General features: G+C 38.3%; 1 protein-coding gene across 3 annotated transcripts in view; it reads left to right on the top strand.

Annotated features, from left to right (window-relative positions):
- The window catches only part of MACROD2 (mono-ADP ribosylhydrolase 2), a 1,985,837-nt gene that overhangs the window by 1,877,158 nt on the left and 87,767 nt on the right, over window positions 1-20,912 (top strand). For all 3 annotated transcript variants that reach the window (XM_079719352.1, XM_079719351.1, XM_079719350.1), the window contains one exon: window positions 13,698-13,775. In XM_079719352.1, the coding sequence (XP_079575478.1) occupies window positions 13,698-13,775 (78 nt within the window). The remainder of the gene's footprint in view (window positions 1-13,697; window positions 13,776-20,912) is intronic.

The following is a 20,912-nucleotide window of genomic DNA, read 5'->3' as shown; positions in this document are numbered from 1 at the left end:
AAGATTCTTTCTTCTTATCAGATCACATAATATGATTTCTGGAAGGAAAAAAAATAAAAGAGAAAAATACCTTCCTCCTGAGCATAGTCTATCACCTCCTGGGAAACTAGGTTTGAGTGCTGTTGTCACAAGTATTTTGCTAGTTTTTTAGGAGGAAAAAAAATGGAGGTGGGATTAAAAAATAAATATCTAAAAATATCTTTGCTGTCATGTTATGTCATCTTTGCTCATTTCTTCCTTTGAAAATCCTTTCAGTGGTAATGAAGAAATTGTGTCCAAAGAGCTTTGTGCACTGATCCTAATTGGTTGGGTTTTAATAATAATGACAATCAAAAAGGTTTTATAGTACCCAAGTACCATCTCACTTAATTCTTTCAATGACTCTTTGAGATGGAATATGAATTAGGGAATGCTAGCTGCTGTAACAAAAATGTCAAATTGACCCAAGAGAAATTTATTTTCTTATTTATATAAAATCCACGGTGAGAGGTCATATTCCCTACAGTCTTTCAGGGACTCAAGGTGATGGAGGCATGTGAATTTCAGCTTGTGGTCCCTAAGGCTGCCTTGAGTCTTGACAGCAGATAGGAAGAAGAGGGAGAAAGGGTTGCACAGGAGGTTTATACAACCAGGCCTAAAAGTGACACACACCACTTCTGCCCACTTTCCATTAGCCAGAACTCAGTTGCATGGTACCACCTGACTGCAAGAGAGGTCCTCTTAGTCCTTCAAGTTACTCCTTCTTGTGTGACTAGGATAAAGGAAACTGATTTGTTGAATAGCTACCCTGTATTTTCCAAAGAGGGGTAGCATTATTATTATCACTTTTTTTTCTTTTTTTTTTCTTTTTTCTTTTTTTTTTTTTTGCAGTACACGGGTGTCTCACTGTTGTGGCCTCTTCCGTTGCGGAGCACAGGCTCTAGACGCGCAGGCTCAGTGGCCATGGCTCACAGGCCTAGCCGCTCTGCCGCATGTGGGATCTTCCTGGACCGGGGCACGAACCCACGTCCCCTGCATCAGCAGGCAGACTCTCAACCACTGTGCCACCAGGGAAGCCCTATTATCACTATTTTTTCCCTGTTTTTACAAATGAAGCAACCAAGATTCAGGTTGGATAACTTGCCTCGGACTACACAAGTATTGAGGGCTAAAGAATAGACTTGAGCTTGAGACGTTTTGAAAAAACAAAAAGCACCCATTTCTGTGTTTTTCTCCCCCTTATGCCATCAGTCTGCTCTGTATTAAGAAACACACACTATTAAGTCTTTATGGGATGTCAGCTTATGCCATGAAAATGAGTGGTAAATACTTGATCTTTTCACACTTCTCTTTTGAAGGACAAGTCTATGTTTCAAGTTGCCTGCTGTTTTTTAAAATCAATAATGCCTAGAACTAAATGATAATATGTTTAGATTTTTGCCTGCTGTGTTTTATAGCACTCTATAATTTTATAATGTTTTAATTCTTCATATCCTTCCTTATTTCAGATTCATATTTGAAGTGGTTCCCTCAAAAATGACATGAACAACAGGGTCTCTACATAAGCTTATAAATGGGAATGTGTCACAGTAGGGGCTCAAACAGAGCTCTGATTCACGAATCTGCTTATAGGTTTTCCTAGTGGCAGATATCTTATTATATTTGGTCTAGAATTTCACACACTCATGTGTTATATAGATAGCTTGTTTTAATGAGTCCAAGGTCAAGGGTATATATTTGGACCCTATATGAATCGGCTAACCTTATATAGGTCAAAGTTCATGGTCATATTAATATATCATACTTGAATATGATCTCATTCTGTAAGTCAAGTAAAAGGTCCTAAGGCTGACTGACATTCCCAAGCAAAGCAAAATGAGCATATTCAGCCCACTGCTTCTTGAATTCCTGTAATACTTTCCTGTTTCCCTCAAAGTAAAATGCAAACATGTAACTACAACATGTAAGACGTACCATCACAGACTGTACCTGCCCCTCCGTTCTTATCTCACAGAACCCTCTTTCCCCTCACTATGCCTCCATCTCATCATAGCCTTTTCTGGCCATCTTTTTAGGTAGGGCCTCTCCTCCACTAAACGTCCATCCCAGCCCCCTGTTCATTTCTCCATAACACTTACAACTATCTGTAACCATGTAAAGCTCGCTTTTCTTTTGCATACTTACATTTTGCCCATCCCTTCACTATAACTTAATTTTCATTGGGGGAAGGATAGCACATGTGTTGTCCATCATTTTATCTTCTGGGGATTCGTACAAAGTCTGGCCTTCAGAAAATACCAATTAAAACGTATTTAGATTTAAAAATCTAAAAGCACCAATTAAAATGGTGTTATGGCCATCAACAAATATTGACTGGATTTTAACTCTTTGTAAGACCTTCTGCAAGAGGAAGAAGAAAATACTGCTGTTGGCCTTCAAGGAATTTACAGTTGAGATGGAAAAATGAGATATACAGGCATGTGTTACATAGCTAAAATCAGCAACAATACTAATTGCAGCTAATATTTATTTAATCCTTATTATACATTAGATTCTGTTCTAAAAATTTTATGTGTTTTCATTCATTCCACTCTCATCTATGAGATAAATGCAGTTATCACCCCAGTTTACAGACAAGGAAAGTGAAGCACAGAGCAATAAGGCACATGGTCAGAGGCCACTTAACTAGGATGTGACACAGCTAACAAACCAGACAGAGTGACAAGTACAAAGGAAAGATTTCACAGAAACATGTCAAAGGAGCTTGGGGGCAAGGAGCATCTCTGGCATGGGGTTATCTGTGAAGTGTGGGTAGAGAATAGGAGATTTGAGCTGGGATCTGAAAGATGCACAGCTGTCATAGGTGGAAAGAAACTATTCTAGTTGGGCAGAGGAACAACCATGAAAGGTTGGAAGTAGGACATCAAAAAACCTATTTTTGGTTCGATGAACAGACTCACTTGGCTTCAATGATGGATCCATTCATCTACTTATTAATTAGTTACTAAGGTAGAGCCCTGATTATAAAGAACTCTGAATGCCAAGATAAGAAATTTGGGTCAAATCAACATAAAGCAGAAATTTTCAAACATTGGATATTGTTTGGGTATAAATAGTTTTTTAGTGCAGTAGTTGTTACAAATTTATCATTCTCTTTCTTCCTCTAATTCCTTCTCAGAGCATCCTCTCTGATTATACCTAATTAGACTCTTCTTTTTCCCAGCCATGCCTATTAGCATTTGTAGATGATTCTCTATATGCCAAATTAGATTTTCTAGTTTCTGATGGACCATCCTTTGGCAAGCTGCAGTTTCCCACCTTCACACCTCTGGCCTTCAAATAAACATGTCTTTAATTATTTGTGTAAGTCAGGCTAATACAAAATTCTCTAGAACAGCACTGTCTGATAGAAATAAGTGAGAGCCACATATGTAACTTTAAATTTTCTAATAGCCACATTGAGGAAGAGAAGGGTGAAAACAGTTTTAATAATAATTAACCAGTACATCCAAAATATAATTTCAACATATAGTCAATAGTAAAATATTGATGAAGTATTATATGCTCTTTTTTAGAAACTTATCAGTATAGTTCTCTACTACAAACAGAACTGATATTCTGCTACTCACCCTAGTACCACTGCAGGAATGTTTAAAATACTGAAATACTTACACAGTGTTTGGCAAACAGTGACTTAACTCCCCTCCTTGCAAGTAACTCCCACCACCACTGCTATCCCTGGCACACCAGGGGTCTCCATGACCTTGACCCAGGGCTCTGGGCATGTCCATCCTGATCAGAGACATCAATGCCAATTGTTAAGGGAATCTGGGATGATATTCAAAACCCTTATCACTACTATCACTACTTTGTCCATCCTATCCAAACACTGACTACTTGATATGGTTTAAGGATCAATGACAATTAACCCCAGAGAATTGGGATAGGGAAAGGGAACCTTACATTTAGGGAATATTCCATTTCCAAATCCATTTTGAGGCTTTGTTCTGATGGGCAACAAGGGTACCAACTTGAATAGCTCACATTCAGAAGTCAAATAAATCATCCAAACAGCAGAAAGGCATATGTCAGTGTTAAGGACAGAATGTTTGTGTCCCCTCAAACACAAACAAATTTCATATGTTAATGCTGCTAGCTGATGTGATGGTATTTGGAGATGGGCTCTTTGGGAGGTAATTGGGGTTATATTAGGTCATGAGGGTGGATCCCTTCATGATGAGATTAGCAGCCTTATTAAGAAAAGGAAGAGAGAAAGATCTCAAGCTTTGTCTCTCTGCATACACACTGAGAAAAGGCCATGTGAGGACACAGCAAGAAGGCTTCTTTCTGCAAGCCAGGAGGAGGGTCCCATCAGTAACCGAATCAGCCAATACCTTAATCCTAGACTGCTCACCTCCAGAGCTTTGAGAAAATTAATTTCTGTTGTTGAAGTCATTTAGTCTATGGTATTTTGTTATGGCAGCCCTAGCAGACTAATATAGTCAGTCATTGCATGAGGAAAATCTATTATAATGATTTCTAGAACTCATACTTAAACCTAGTCTAAAATATTACAGTAGTAGATTAAGATAAAATCTTCCTGGAAATAGAAAATACCATTTTTACATTAATCCATAGTATATTTCCCAAGGTTCTCATAAAACAACATCTTACAGTATTTTGTTTTAACACATTTTTCTCAGTTTATGAGGCAAAACATTGCCTTCATCATACAAATGCCTCTATACACCCCATTTCCTGTAATACCAGATGTTGCCTGATTTTTCCCCCCACCAGGGTCAGTTTTAAAAATGAAATTTACTGAACTTGCTTTGTTCTGCAAGACCAGGCTGTTCCCCTCTTTAACTTCCTCTAAGTTTCCTGGTCCAGTATCTTTCTTTCTTTTTTTTTTTTTTTTAACATTTTTATTGGAGTATAATTGCTTTACAATGGTGTGTTAGTTTCTGCTTTATAACAAAGTGAATCAGTTACACATATACATATGTCTCCAATCTCTTCCCTCTTGCGTCTCCCTCCCTCCACCCTCCCTATCCCACCCCTCTAGGTGGTCACAAAGCACCAAGCTGATCCCCCTGTGCTATGCAGCTGCTTCCCACTAGCTATCTATTTTACGTTTGGTAGTGTATATATGTCCATGCCACTCTCTCACTTTGTCCCAACTTACCCTTCCCCCTCCCCATATCCTCAAGTCCATTCTCTAGTAGGTCTGTGTCTTTATTCCCATCTTGCCCTTAGGTTCTTCGTGACCATTTTATTTTTTTTAGATTCCATATATATATGTGTTAGCATCCAGTATTTGTTTTTCTCTTTCTGACTTACTTCACTCTGTATGACAGACTCTATGTCCATCCACCTCACTACAAATAACTCAGTTTTGTTTCTTTTTATGGCTGAGTAATATTCCATCGTATATATGTGCCACATCTTCTTTATCCATTCATCTGTTGATGGACACCTAGGTTGCTTCCATGTCCTGGCTATTGTAAATAGAGCTGCAATGAACATTTTGGTGCATGACTCTTTTTGAATTATGGTTTTCTCAGGGTATATGCCCAGTAGTGGGATTGCTGGGTCATATGGTAGTTCTATTTTTACTTTTTTAAGGAACCTCCATACTGTTCTCCATAGTGGCTGTATCAATTTACATTCCCACCAACAGTGCAAGAGGGTTCCCTTTTCTCCACACCCTCTCCAGCATTTATTGTTTGTAGATTTTTTGATGATGGCCATTCTGACCAGTGTGAGATGATATCTCATCGTAGTTTTTATTTGCATTTCTCTAAGGATTAATGATGTTGAGCATTCTTTCATGTGTTTGTTGGCAATCTGTATATCTTCTTTGGAGAAATGTCTATTTAGGTCTTCTGCCCATTTTTGGATTGGGTTGTTTGTTTTTTTGATATTGAGCTGAATGAGCTGCTTGTAAACCTTGGAGATTTATCCTTTGTTAGTTGCTTCATTTGCAAATATTTTCTCCCATTCTGAGGGTTGTCTTTTCGTCTTGTTTATGGTTTCCTTTGCTATGCAAAAGCTTTTAAGTTTCATTAGGTCTCATTTGTTTATTTTTGTTTTTATTTCCATTTCTCTAAGAGGTGGGTCAAAAAGGATCTTGCTGTGATGTATGTCATAGAGTGTTCTGCCTATGTTTTCCTCTAAGAGTTTGATAGTGTCTGGCCTTACATTTAGGTCTTTAATCCATTCTGAGTCCATTTTTGTGTATGGTGTTAGGGAGTGTTCTAATTTCATTCCTTTATCTGCAGCTGTCCAGCCTTCCCAGCACCACCCATTGAAGAGGCTGTCTTTTCTCCACTGTATATTCTTGCCTCCTTTATCAAAGATAGGTGTTGGTCCAGTATCTTTCAATCTGCATACAAGGTTCATGAGGATGCTATACATTGGAAATGACTACAAAGGTGAATGTTTTAAAAAATGAATCTAAAAGAGTGCCATACTTCCTAATAAAGCACTTTTGAAATGTTTAAAGTATATACACATCAAAATTAGAAAATGAACTTGCAATGTCCAGAATGTGAGTCAGACTCTTACCTTGGTTGGTCAGAAAGTCAGAGAGTGAGGAAAACATTTCATGAGCCTCAAGAACTGGGTCATTCGAGAGGCAATAGCCCCTCCACCAATTCTTCTAGAAACTCAACCATCATGCACTCAGGGAGCATCTGAGACTTTACCTTCTTTTCCTCTTTCGGCTCTCCTAATGTTGCCAAGTAACTCTTACTGCTTCTTCTATCCCATCCATGGCTTCTGTTTCCTCCCTTCTCCTTGAGTGAATCTCTGCCTTTAAGCCACTCTGTGCTTTGAAACTTTCTCTGTACATTTTACCACCAAACACTCCAAGTCAAAGGAGCTAGTGGACTCCTTACATCATCGTCTAATATGAGTTCTTTCCTGGTAGGTGGAGGTTTCATGACAGGCCTCCTTAATTTAATGCCTATTGGCCACCCTACAGGTGACTGATCAGTCACCTCACCTGTCACCTATGGTCCAGCGCTCAGAATTAAATGGGGCAAAACACGGCAACCTCTTTTACCAACTTTCCCTAGTTAGGTGGCAGACACTTGCCTCAACATACCCTAATGAAAGGCATCATGGCATAAGAGGGCTGTAAGTCGGGAGAATAGGGGGAGCATTCACATTTTTGCTACTAAGTCGTGAAAAAACAGGTTATTGACTGTCTTGGCTGTCTTAATTTGGGTTCTCCAAAAGCAAATTCTGAGACAAGGATGTGGGTACAAATGGTTTATTTGGGAGGTGGTCCCAGGAAGCATAGGTGAGGCTTGGGGAGGTAGAGCAGTGTTGGGAGGACAGCCAATAGGGGATACATTAATGAACAGCTTACTGTTGGGGGAAACTGGGGCTCCATTTCTCTGAGAGCTGTATAGTGAACAGAATCGTCTCCCTGAGGGGTGGGCAAACTGGAGTCTTACCTCCTGCATCGTTTGGGTGTCTGGAGTTGGGCATTAGCTCCTGGGTGCTTCTGGCCCACCTGGGTCAAGCATGCCCTCAGTCAGTGTCTCAGAAAGCAGCTCATCTCCTGGAACCATTTGCTGCAATCTCACGGGTAGTTCAATGAGATATGGGATGGGGGCATGCCTGGCTGCTGTAAGGCTTAGCTGACCTGGGTTGTTTCTATTCCAGCTACTCTAAGAGATCAATCCTCTCTAAATGTTAGAGTTGGGTGTGGGCTGAGAAGAAGTAAGAGAAAGACGGGTGGACTGAATCCAGCCTTGGGACACCCAATACAACAAAAGCATAGGGTTGTTTAGAATGGCTGAAGTTTGGATTCAGTTTGAATGTCCAATAATGGAGGCAATAGTAAAATAACTTGAGGTAGATCGACGTAATGAATCATTCTTCAGCCATCCAAATTATAGAATTATATTCAGCAGCATGTGGGAAAGTTGAAGGGAAAAAAACAGAAAAAAGTAAACACATCCATTTTCATTTGAATGGGTTTTTGGATCTTTCTGGATGTGAGGAACAAAGAGATGCTAAGGAGAAGTCATCTAGGTCTTTGAAACTCACGTAAAATAAGTAACTCCCGCAAGGGTCCAGGTGCTTATCTTAGTCTCCAAACATGTCCCTTTCCATCACTTTGGAAAAGAGACTTAAGTTGTGTTCCGACAGGGTGGGTTATGACTGGGTCCTTGAGGACTGTAGCAATCCCTGGATCTTAGCCAGTCTCTCCAAGCACCTGGCTGAAAACAGCCTGAGACCAGAAGCTGAAGCAGCTATGAATCTGGAGACAGATTCTGCCTATTGCCTCAACTTCTCAATAAAAGAATTGAAAAGTAGTGGCCAGCTGTTCGGCTCTGACCCTGCTCCAAGTAAGGGTCAAAAAAATCCCTCCTCCCTTCTCCTAAGGGGACAGTCCTCTCAGTAGTAGTTATCAGATCAAATTAAACCAAAGTGTAAATAAAATACTTGTCTTCTCCCTGATTTATAGATGAACATTTTAATAGAATTTCAAGTCAGTTTGTATTTAGAACCATAGCTACTTTTCATGCCTGTGGCCTGGTCTGATTTTTTTTTTTTAATGATTTCAAGAGAGCCTGCAGTGCAAGGCTCAGCAAGGGAGAGGGAGGCGAGAACAGAAAGGCATCAGAGGATGGAGGTCAAGGAGAGCAGGTCACAGACAACCCAACAAGAGCAGATTTGCCTTTGTTTATATCGCCAAAGGGGAAAAATTAACTTGATGGAAGGGGTAATTAAGCATTTCTTTTTCCATCATTTTCCAGCCCGGCTTCATACCCAACTGTTCTGTTTTGCATTGTGATGATTCTTCGCGGAGTTGCAGAATTAAAGGCGGCCAGTATGTCACTGATGTCACACAGCAACACTTCCCCCACTATTAACCTTTATTTTATAAATAGACAGTAAAAATCTCAGTTCAAGAACTGTCCAACACAGGTAGGCAGCTAATGAGGGAAGAGTGGAAAGGTTTACAGAGAAGTGCTATCTGGAAGGAAGAGATCATTTGAACAAGTCAGCAGATTAGAGTTATAAAGTGTATAAAAGGGATTATCTGCCTTGACACCCTCAGGTCCTAGATGCTGAAACTGAAAGCATGTAAAGTGAAAGGATTTTCCTAGTTATGAAGCTTGTAGGTGTAAACCTAGAATCACACCTCCAACCTAGTGCCCATCCACTTATGATTGATTCTCTTATTTGCTTATATTTTCAAAAACAACCTGCAGAAGAATACCCCCTCCAGTGTTGGAATAAGCTGGTTTACCCAGGTGTACTGTTCAGAATTTGGAATATGTTTTCTTATAGAAACAAAGTTAGTATACGTGATGTTAATTCTCCCAGGCATGTCTCAAAGACACTTAGTACACAGATTCCACAGCTCTGGGAATGATTCTCTGCCTTTTAATGGGGGTTAATGAGAGCATAGTGGAGGCAAGTGACCAACCATAGCTCAGTTCCCACTGCTCAGGGCCATGTCCTATCCTGTGGACCCAGTTCCTTTTCAGGTAAATATAGTTCAGCCTGTGTATCCAGCGTCATGGGGACCAAGCACAGTTCTGAGCTTTGCCATCTGAATCCTCTGGGAATGTATTGCAGGATATATTTTTCCTTTATGTATGGAGGCATCACTGCAAAGCTTCAAGGAGACCCTAATCGGCTGTAGAGACTCTAGTTTATTGTGAATTATCACACTGTTCAGCTGGAAGAAAAATTACTTTATTCTAATTGCTTCACACATTAAACCAGCTAAATGAACAGACCAGGATAAATGTTTTGCTTGGTTTAACTATTTTATAAGAATCAAAGGCAATCCAGGTGATTGTGTTTCTGTGCAACTTTTTCATCAAGCTAAGGTGCTCACATGTGGATGTTGACATGTTACAGAGCAAGAATATTTTACATGTAGGCATTCACACATGGCATTTATTTTGTTCAGACCCATTAGAACTTTTACACCCAAATGACCTCTTGCCACTACTCTGAATAATAGTCAGGGGCTACCTCTCTTACTAGATGGATTTTGTTCACCTCCTGGCTTGAAAATGTCCTCAAAGATAGTTAATCGGACTTCCCTGGTACAGCAGTGGTTAAGAATCCACCTGCCAGTGCAGGGGACATGGCTTCGAACCCTGGTCCGGGAAGATCCTACATGCCGCGGAGCAGCTAAGCCCGTGCGCCACAACTACTGAGCCTGTGCTCTAGAGCCCGCGAGCCACAACTACCAAAGCCTGTGCACCTAGAGCCTGTGCTCCGCAACAAGAGATGCCACCACAATGAGAAGCACGCGTGCTGCAACTAGAGGAAGCCCGCACAAGCAACGAAGAGCCAATGCAGCCAAAAATAAAAAATAAATTTATTTTAAAAATGGCAGTGTCACTGGCATTAGAATATACATTTCTATAGTTATTTTTAACTTTGTTGGGGTCACGGATCCCTACAAGAATATGACAGAAGCTATCTCCTCCCAGAAAAATGAACATATGAATATAAGCACACATTTGCATATCATTTCAAAAAGGTTTGTGGACCCCTAGAATATATTTAGTGGTGCTCTAGGGTTAAGAACTTTTGTTCTAAGGGAACATTTTCAAAAGAGAGAGCATTTATTTTGATTTATAGTCTAGATATGTTTATTAAAAATTCAATAGTATCATCATTTATCATCACAACTTAAATCTATACATGTACTATCCTGTGTAGACATGTGTAATTGACCTCATTAAAAATGACCTACTGTTTAGAATTTCTGTCTTTAGAACTTTGGCTTGGCTATTTGATTTAATATTTGCATTTGAAAAAATTCTCGAATAGGACGTTGACCTTAAGTATTTTGAAAGTCAGGATCTACATATAAATTTAATTCAAATTCTCTGCTATTAAAAGAACATTGACAGAATCTCAGAATTAGGTGATAACTCTTTCACGTTTTTTGAACATTACCAAATGATAATTTTTAGAATTAAATAAAATGTGAATCCAAGGTGATTCAAGAATTTAGTATATACAACTATAGTTTTCATGGTAGTTTATGGAACTTACACACAAAAAATAGCCTCTTTTAATGACAATACATACTGGATATATTTTCCCTCTTCCTCGTTATGAATAATGACTTTATATACATATATAGTGCAGCTTTCATCCCCTCCCAAGCAGAAAATCTTCAGTCATTTCAAACCCACGACTAAGTGTAATGTAATGGGATCCATGGTTTAAAATATTCAGGATCAACACCAGTCCTGCTGAAGTTCATGAGACTGGAAATTCACATAGCCCTTTTAATAGAGACACTATAGTGGAAACAATCTTCTGTAACCACCTGGTTATTTGTGCATGCTATCATGAGCTTATACTTTTTATCTTGCTTTATTGCTGTACATACAATAGGTATGTACACTTCTGGAGAAGAGGCTCACATACAAGACAAAGTGAACTTGTGGCTTTGGTGATGGGTCATATTGATGAGAAATCCTTGTCATCACATAAAGGCATATTTCTGTACACACACAATATACTGAAACATCATATTTCTCGGATATATAGTCTTTTATATATTTTATTTCCAAAGCCAGGACACATTCTTAGAATTTATAGTGTGTTATAGTTCATTTGGTCTCATTTTTTAAATTCTACACAAAATAATAGTGTGAATAACAATTGATGATATCTTGGAGTCAGTGAAATACATTGTATATATTAGAGCACAAAAGATCAGAAGGTACCTTAGCAATGTTACAGCAACTCCTCAAGGAAATTGAAATTAAAGGGTCATTTAACTTACCAAAGACACAGATGTTGGTGACAAACAGGTATAGACTAATGATTAATTTTTTAAGTACTTTCACCCATCTTACATGACCCATTGGACCATAAACTTGTAAACTCAGTGTAAATCACTTTTCAAAAGACATTTCTTAAGTCATATTTGGTACATGAAACATAATGTTTATGTAAGTTAGAAAATATAATGAATTATTGTTAAGTATAAATGAATAAATTTTAACTACATACAAAATCTTGGATAAACTTGAAAGAAATGAGTGTTGTACAAGGTTACATATCAAATGGTACCATTTTCTATAAACAAGTAGAACTAAAATACTTTCAAAATTAAAATTTAGCCTGGTTCATATAGTACCTTTTTTTAGTCATTGTTCATTTTCAGTGTTCATGTGGAAAAAAGTATTCAAATGATATTTTTTAATCCACATGTTAGATTTAAAATAAAAAGGCATATTTTAATGGGAGCTGATTTAAAACAATTTGACTTGAGTGAGTTAACAGTTTGGGAAATGTGTCTGTGCTCAAGTTTTGCTTCCAAATTTGGACTTTGCAATTTATTGTCAGTCTCAGAAAGAAATAAGAAACAGTGCAGGTAATTAAACATTTGCCTTGGGGGAATTATTTGCAGTCAATTAAAACCATACACTTTGGGTGTATACTTGCTTCACTGGTTATTAAATTTGAATCTTATGTTAACTACCCAGGTTTCTCACTTGTCCATCAAATGTTGCTTGTGGCAAGTTGGAGAAACAAACTTTCTCATAATATTCTAAAACATATTGTTTAAAGCTATCTCCTAGTTTGGGGAGAGAGAGAAAAAAATGGGTAAGGGAAACAAAGCAAGAGTGATTTATTTTAGATTCCATCTGATTCAGCTCTGTTAGGGAGTTAAAACACAACTGAGGAATATGAACTCAGTCGAGAACCCATTTGTATAAGACGTGCTGGTCTACCATCCCCAGCTCTCTCCATGGCCACATGCATACAAATTAGCTCATGACTTTTAGATATCTTTGGATTACCCCCCTTTTAACTGCATGAAAAATATCCACTAGATTGTAACCCCTATGAGAGCAGAGATTTGTTGTTTTGTTTATTGACTCCCCAGTGTCAAGAACTGTGCCTGGCGTAGAGGTGGCCCTTAGTAAATATTTGTGGAATGAAAGATCTATTTTCTTTCTTTCTGCTGACCTACTCACGTGCTCCTTCCAGTGGATTTTGAAGAGCCTCCCTAGAGGTCTCCAACATCCAACAGGGGGCCCTTTGTAGCTTTGCAAGAGTCCGTAAGTCATTGGAATCCTTTTAGCCACATATTTCCTGTAAAATACATCATACGATAAAAAAAAAATGATGAACTTATGCTGATCCCACATTTAAATGTGCTACACAAGAGAAGGGGTGAAGTTGCACAAAACAGAAGGTTTGTGTTCCCCCTTTGCTATCTTTCTACTGGTATAGCTCCTGAGGAAGATGAACTTAATTACCACTGGATTTCAAAGCTCTGCATCTGCTTTTTTCAAGGACTCAAGGCTCCCATATATGCACAACAACAGTAATGGAAGCATTAAGAACATTAAAATTATATTCCCTTAATCTTCTCTATTTTGCCTTCTTTTCATATCCTATTGCACAATTCTCCTAAGATTTTCACTGATGCATAAAGCCTGCTTATATTTTCTCCCTTGTTGTGAAAAAGATGTTCTAGCCGAATCTTTACCGTTTTTACCTTGTGAACTTTGTGCAGACATCTTATGCAGTACTTTAAGAAAAGCTTATTTATTGATGAAGATATTTAAGTATTTTAATGGCATTTTAAAAAAATAATAGATTTTTTTCCCCAAACATAGATCTATTCTTTTAGTGCTGGAGGCTGCTGTATTTCCTGGTTAAAAATGCTGACTAGGGATTTTGCTTGTTTGTGATGACAGATTCTGCAAAGGATGACAATATTACAAAAGGAAATGAAGTAACAGATCATTCTGTATGTGGCCAAGATCATCCCAATGGTAAGTTGTGAGATTCTTTTTCAGTTGTTGTTGTTGTTTTTTCTGCTTTGGAATATTGCATTTTCTAAAACCCAGATTTTACTTTTTCTGGAAAAATGGAATCTGGAATCTTGAACAACTCAGGAATTAGGGGCACCAGCCCTCCACACAGTCAAAAATCAGTGAACAACTTTATAGTCAGACCTCCGTATCTGTGGTTCCACATCCACGGATTCAACCAACCACAGACTATGTAGTACTATGTAGTACATATTTGTTGAAAAAAAATTTACCTATAAGTGAGCTGCGCAGTTCAAACCCATGTTGTTCAAGAGTCAACTGTATTTTACTAGAGCTAAATACCAGCTGATTGGTAGCTGCCACATTTAGAAAGGATGTTTGCTCTCCACAATCCTCATTACTCATTAATTTTGTACCTGGCTGGCTTCATTTATTTTTTTTACCTGACTGAACTCTGTAGGCATTGGATTTGCAACTACTGGAAGGAAGATATGATACCAATGAGAATAACTGTGAAACATAGAGACATTGTATACAGGAGATTAAATCTACGTCTCCTTGGAATACCAAGAAGAGATAATAGGACAAATAGAAATGAAGCAGTCTTTAGAAAAATAACAGAAAAAAAATGTTTTCCTAATGCAAACCAGTTCCTCTACCCAAAATACAAGAGTACATGTTGTATTTATAGGCAAAGATAATGAAAACTCAAATGAGAACAGAAACCTACAAATCCTCATGGAATTTCTGAAGATCGATAATAAAGGGGGGCTTTTAAAGCATCTAGGAAATTCAAAATCAGGTTATAAGCAAAATCACCAAAATCAGATTAGCCTTAGCCTTCTTCTTCCACAGCTCTAAATCCGCAAAACAAAACAAAACAAAACAAAAATGGAGTAACATTTCCAGAGCTCTAAATGACACCGTGTCTATATTTAGTGAAGTTATTATTCATGCATGAAGTCAAGAGTAATATTTTCTCAGGAATAGAAAGATTAAGAAAATATGCCACCCAAGTGTCCTTTCTGAAGAAACTAACAAAAGGCCTGTGCAGAAACAATAAATACAGAAAGGAAGGAAACATTCAAGACTGAGAAGGGCACAGTTGGAAAGGGCTACGTGATAAGAGACTCATTTAAATGTATGAAAACGTTGAAATAATTGTTTCAAAATTAGTATCAAAAGAGCTTACTGGGCCTCCCTGGTGGCGCAGTGGTTGAGAGTCCGCCTGCCGATGCAGGGGATACGGGTTCGTGCCCCGGTCTGGGAGGATCCCATATGCCGCGGAGCGGCTGGGCCCGTGAGCCATGGCTGCTGAGCCTGCGCATCCGGAGCCTGTGCTCCGCAACGGGAGAGGCCACAACAGTGAGAGGCCCGCGTACCACAAAAAAAAAAAAAAAAAAAAAAAAAAAAAAAGAGCTTACTTATATGGTTGCTTTTACCTTTGAAAATTATAGTATATTATTTTAAATGAGAAAGAAAAAGAAGGAGACACTTGCACTTTCAGCAATGAGAATCTAAATAATTTAGACCATTACTCCCACTAGACAGCCTGGACCAAAAAAAAAAATCCATATATATATATATAATGAATATATATGAAAATGGACATACAGAGACAGAATTTGAAACTGTTTTTACCTTAGGGCATTTGCTGATTCTGCAAAAGGCATCTTAAGTCCCACTGCTCAAAAGGGCAAAGGGCCCTGGTAAACCCCTGTGTTTCAGGTTGAAACCCCGAAGATGTATACCTTAGCAGGAAGAATGAAACAGCAGTAGATCAGCCTCTTGCGAGACTGCTGCTCAGCTTTGAATCATCTCAATCCCCAAATTATATTAAGATCAACCTAGATTACCAGTCCCTCTAAGGTACCTGAGAAAAACAAATGTAAATTACATACTAGATGTGGAAAAAATAGTATTCTAAGTTTCAAACCATTTACATAAATAATTTGTTAAATATAATGTCCATACCACAGACAGAAAGTAGCCAGAAAAAAATAAAGAAAGGAGGTAACATGAAAAACAAACAGTCAAGGGTGGCAAGCCCACTTGGGCTGAAAATAATAGTGTTACAAAGTATAAAACACAAAGACTATAAGGGGGATAAAGACAAGAGTGAAAATTTTAGCTGAGAACTGAGAATTCAAAACAGAAAAAAAGAAAAAGTCTAGAAGTAAAAGATGTCACACTGAAATGAAGAATTCAGTGAGTGGGTTTATGGTTTATTAGACACAGATGAAAGAGAATTTGTGAACTAGAAGTTAGGTCAGAAGAACATATCCAAAATAAAAACAGGAGAGAAGCATAGAATGGCAAACTAAAGAAAGGGAAAAGATATGGAGGATAAAATGACAAAGTCTATTACACATGTAATTGGAATCCCAGACAGAAAGGGGAGAGGGAATTGGGCAATACTTGAAGAAATTCTGGTAAGAAGGGATATTAAGCCACATGTTCCAAAAGTCCTTGGAACTCCAAGCAAAATAAATCTACAGCCAGGCCCATACAGTAAAGTTCCTGAAAGCCAAAGATAAACAGAACATCCAAAAGCAATTATCAAACAACTGGACTGATATCTAACTTTGCAAAAGATAGGATGGAAATAAAAAGACAGTACAATAGAATAGCTGCCGACCAAGGATTCTAAACCCAGAGAAAATGTATGTTTCAAGAATAAAGGTTAATTAAAAACATTTCAGACCAAACAAAGCAAACTTCACCACCAAAAGATTCTGGTGTTCTTCAGGTGGGACATTGATCCCAGAAAGAAGATCAAAGATGAAGGAAAGAATTAAAAGCAAGGTAAATAGTAATTGTTGGATAAATGTAAATGAGTATTGATGGTACAAATTAATAATGATGCCTGTAATAATAATGTACTATGGGAATTAAGAGATGCTTAGAATTAAAACAGGGAACTGTGCTCAATGTTATGTATCAACCTAAATGGGAAAAGAATTTGAAAAAGACTAGATACACGTATATGTATAACTGAATGACTGTGCTGTACACCTGAAACTAACACAACATTGTTAATCAACTATACTACAATATAAACTAAAAAGTTTAAAAAATAAATAAAAATAAAATCTCTGTAAAAAAATTAATAAAATAAAATATACCATAATAATGGCGTTTATTGGGATGAGGTAAATTAAAGTATGCTAATGTTTTTCCATTGTCATAGAGAATAAAAGCACAAATTCATATTAAAATTTGGTAAGTCTCAGTGATACCTGAGAGTCAGGAAGTGAGGTGAGGCCTGTGGTTGTCCCTGCTGACTGTCTGGAGAGACTTTCCAGGCCACAGTGCACAGCCCAGCAGACTTCCTGAGTTGAGGACACAGAGCTGAGAGTCCTGGAAGGCCAAGCATCTAGTGTTTCCAGGGCAGAGTCCTGGAGAGGAGAGAGCTCCACACAGGGAACGCTCTAGAAACCTACAGAGGGAATCCCTCAAGTCTTCGGCTGAGTGTTGATCTGCACATGCATAAGAGGCTGGGTAAAGAACATTAAAGGACTTGAGGGAATGATACCTGAAGCTTCCATGGGGCTGAGAGGAGTGCCTGTTTCCACCAGGCAGACTGGAAAACCTAAAAACTCAAGAGGGCTCAGAAGGGGTTTACCTCAATAGTGGAGCAAAACTAGCAATTCACTAAATGCTGCTCTTGTCCTCCTCAAGCCAGCTTATCAACAAGACTTAAAAGGATCAAACTGTTTCTGAATAACTTAACTGATCTTAGAATGAAACTCAAGAACATTTATAGAAAGAGAAACATACCTCACATACAACAGAGTAATCAACAAAATTACCAGGCATGAAAAGAAGTATTGGAAGACAAATCTCCATGCAGCTCTTGTGTTCCTGCATGTTTTATGAGCAGAGGCCCTTACTGCCTTTGTTTTGGCCAATCTTTTCAAGGGTGTTTGTACAGGCACACCTTGGAGATATTGTGGGTTCTGTTCCAGACCACTGAAATAAAGCAAATATTGCAATAAAGCAAGTCACATGAATATTTTGGTTTCCCAGTGCATATAAAAGTTATGTTTACAATATACTGTAGTCTATTAAGTGTGCAATAGCATTATGTCTAAAAAAACAATACACATACCTTAATTTAAAAAAGACTTTATCACTAGAAAATGCTAACTATCATCTGAGTCTCCAGGGAGTTGTGATCTTTCTGCTGGTGGAGGGTCTTCCCTGTATGTTGATGGCTGCTGACTGATCAGGGTGGTGGTTGCTGAAGTTTGGGGCGGCTGTAGCAGTTTCTTAAAATAAGACAAAATGATGCTTTCCACATCATTGACTCTTCCTTCCATGAATGATTTCTCTGTAGCATACAGTGCTGTTTGATAGCATTTTACCCACAGTAGGACTTCTTTCAAAATTGGAGTCTATCCTCTCAAACCCTGCCACTGCTTTCTTAACTAAGTTTATGTAATATTCTAAACCCTTTGCTGTCATTTCAACAATCTTCACAGCATTCACCAGAATTAGATTCCGTCTCAAGAAACCACTTTCTTTGCTTTTCCATAAAAAGTAACTCCTCATCTGTGAAGGTTTGATCCTGAAATTGTTGCAATTCAATCACATCTTCAGCCTCCACTTCTAATTCTAGTTCTCTTGCTATTTCTACCACATCTGCAGTTACTTCCTCCACTGAAGTCTTGAACCCCTCAAAGTCATCCATGAGGGTTGGAATCAACTTCTTCCAAATTCCTGTTAATGTTCACATTTTGACCACTTCCCATGAATCATGAATGTCCCTAATGGCTTCTCAAATGGTGAATCCTTTCCAGAAGGTTTTCAATTTATTTTTCCCAGATCCATCAGAGAACTACCTATGGCAGCTATAGCCTTATGAAATGTATTTCTTAAATAATGGGACTTGAAAGCTAAAATTGCTCCTTGACCCATGGGCTGCAGAATGTATATTTTGTTAGCAGGCATGAAAACAACATTAATTTCATTGTACATCTCCATCAGAGCTCTTGGGTGACCAAATTCATTGTCAATGAGCAGTAATATTTTGAAAGGAATCTTTTTTTCTGAGCAGTAGTTCTCAACAGTGGGCTTGAAATATTCAGTAAAGCATGTTGTAAATAGATGTGCTGTCATCCAGGCTTTGTTGTTCCATTTATAGAGCACAGGCAGAGTAGATTGAACATAATTCTGAAGGGTCCTAGGATTTGGGGTATGGCAAATGAGCATTGGCTTCAACTTAAAGTCACCATCTGCATTAGCCCCTAACAAGAGAGTCAGGCTGTCCTTTGAAGCTTTGAAGCCAGTCATTGACTTCTCCTATCTAGCTATAAAAGTCCTAAATGGCATCTTCTTCCAATAGAAGGCTGTTTCTTCTGCATTGAAAAGCTGTTGTTTAGTGTTGTAGCCACCTTCATTAATAATCTTAGCTAGATCTTCTGGGTAACTTACTGCAGCTTCTACATTAGCACTTGCTGCTTCACCTTGTACTTTTATGTTATGGAGGTGAATTTTTTTTTCTTAAACCTCATGAACCAACCTCTGCTAGCTTCAAACTTTTCTTCTGCAGCGTCCTCACCTCTCTCAGCCTTCATAGAACTGAAGAGAGTTAGGGCCTTGCCCTGGATTAGGCTTTGACATAAGGGAATGTTGTGGCTGGTTTGATCTTCTGTCCAGACCACTGAATCTTTCTCCATATCAGCAACAAGGCTGTTCTGCTTTCTTTTTTTTTTTTTTTTTTTTTAAGAAGATGTTGGGGGTAGGAGTTTATTAATTTAATTTATTATTATTATTTTTTTGCTGTGTTGCGTCTTCGTTTCTGTGCGAGGGCTTTCTCTAGTTGTGGCAAGCGGGGGCCACTCTTCATCGCGGTGCGCAGGCGCCTCTCACTATGGCGGCCTCTTGTTGCAGAGCACAGGCTCCAGACGCGCAGGCTCAGTAGTTGTGGCTCACGGGCCTAGTTGCTCCGCGGCATGTGGGATCTTCCCAGACCAAGGCTCGAACCCGTGTCCCCTGCATTAGCAGGCAGATTCTCAACCACTGCGCCACCAGGGAAGCCCCTGTTCTGCTTTCTTATTATTCATGTGTTTACTGGAGAATCACTTTTAATTTCCTTCAAGGACTTTTCCCTTGCCTTCATAACTTAGCTAACTGCTTAGTGCGAGAGGCCTAGCTTTCAGCCTGTCTTAGCTTTTGACATGCCTTCCTCACTAAGCTTAATCATTTCTAGTTTCTGATTTAAAGTGAGAGACGTGTGACTCTTCCTTTTACTTGAACCCTCAGAGTCTGTTGTAGGGTTATTAATTGGCCTCCTTGACAAGACACAGGACCGTATGACCTATAGGAGAAGAGATATCAGTGAATAGAAATCAATCCAGAAACAGCACAGATGGGGTAATAATATGAAAGGGCATGTTAAAAATTATTAATTGTGTTCCACATCTTCAAGAAGCTAAAAGAAGAATCACCATGTTCATTAGAAACATGGAAGATATAAAAAGACCCAAATTGAATTTCTAAAGATTCAATTCACTCTGTTGAGTGTCTGAGATGAAAATTATACTTGACGGGAATAATGGCCTATTAGACAGTGCAGAAGAAAAGATTAGTGAATTTGAAGATGTAGCTAGAGAAACGATCCAAATTCAAACACAGAGAGAATAAATGACTGAAGGAAATGAAAAGAGCATCAGTGAGCCATGGAACAACTTCAAGAGTGATTCCAAATACAATAATCATGCACTGGAATCTCTCAAGGAAGGCATGGGAAAGGGAGACAGAAAAAAATATTTGAAGTAATAGTTGCTGAAATTTTTCAGAAACTTTATGAAAACTATGAACTCACATATACAAGAAGTTCTAGGACCCCAAAGCACAAGAAACATAAAGAAAATTATACTTAAGCAAATCACAACCAACTTGCTCAACACCAGTGATAAACAGAAAAATCTCAAAAACAATCAGATGAAAAAGACAAGTTACATACAGAGAAACAACTATAAGGATGAAGCAGATATCTCATCAGAAATTACAAACTACAATTACAGGCAAAAGCATGGATGAATCTCACAAGCTTTATATTAAACTAAAGAATGTACAAAAACATGTATATTGTACAAGTTCATCTATGTCAACTTCGAAAAGCAGGAAAAA

This window comes from Hyperoodon ampullatus, assembly GCF_949752795.1.
Source record: "Hyperoodon ampullatus genome assembly, chromosome: 14".
In the NCBI taxonomy this organism is placed as follows: domain Eukaryota; kingdom Metazoa; phylum Chordata; class Mammalia; order Artiodactyla; family Ziphiidae; genus Hyperoodon; species Hyperoodon ampullatus.
Note: the sequence above shows the minus strand (reverse complement) of the source record. Positions and strands in the feature narration are given on the sequence as shown.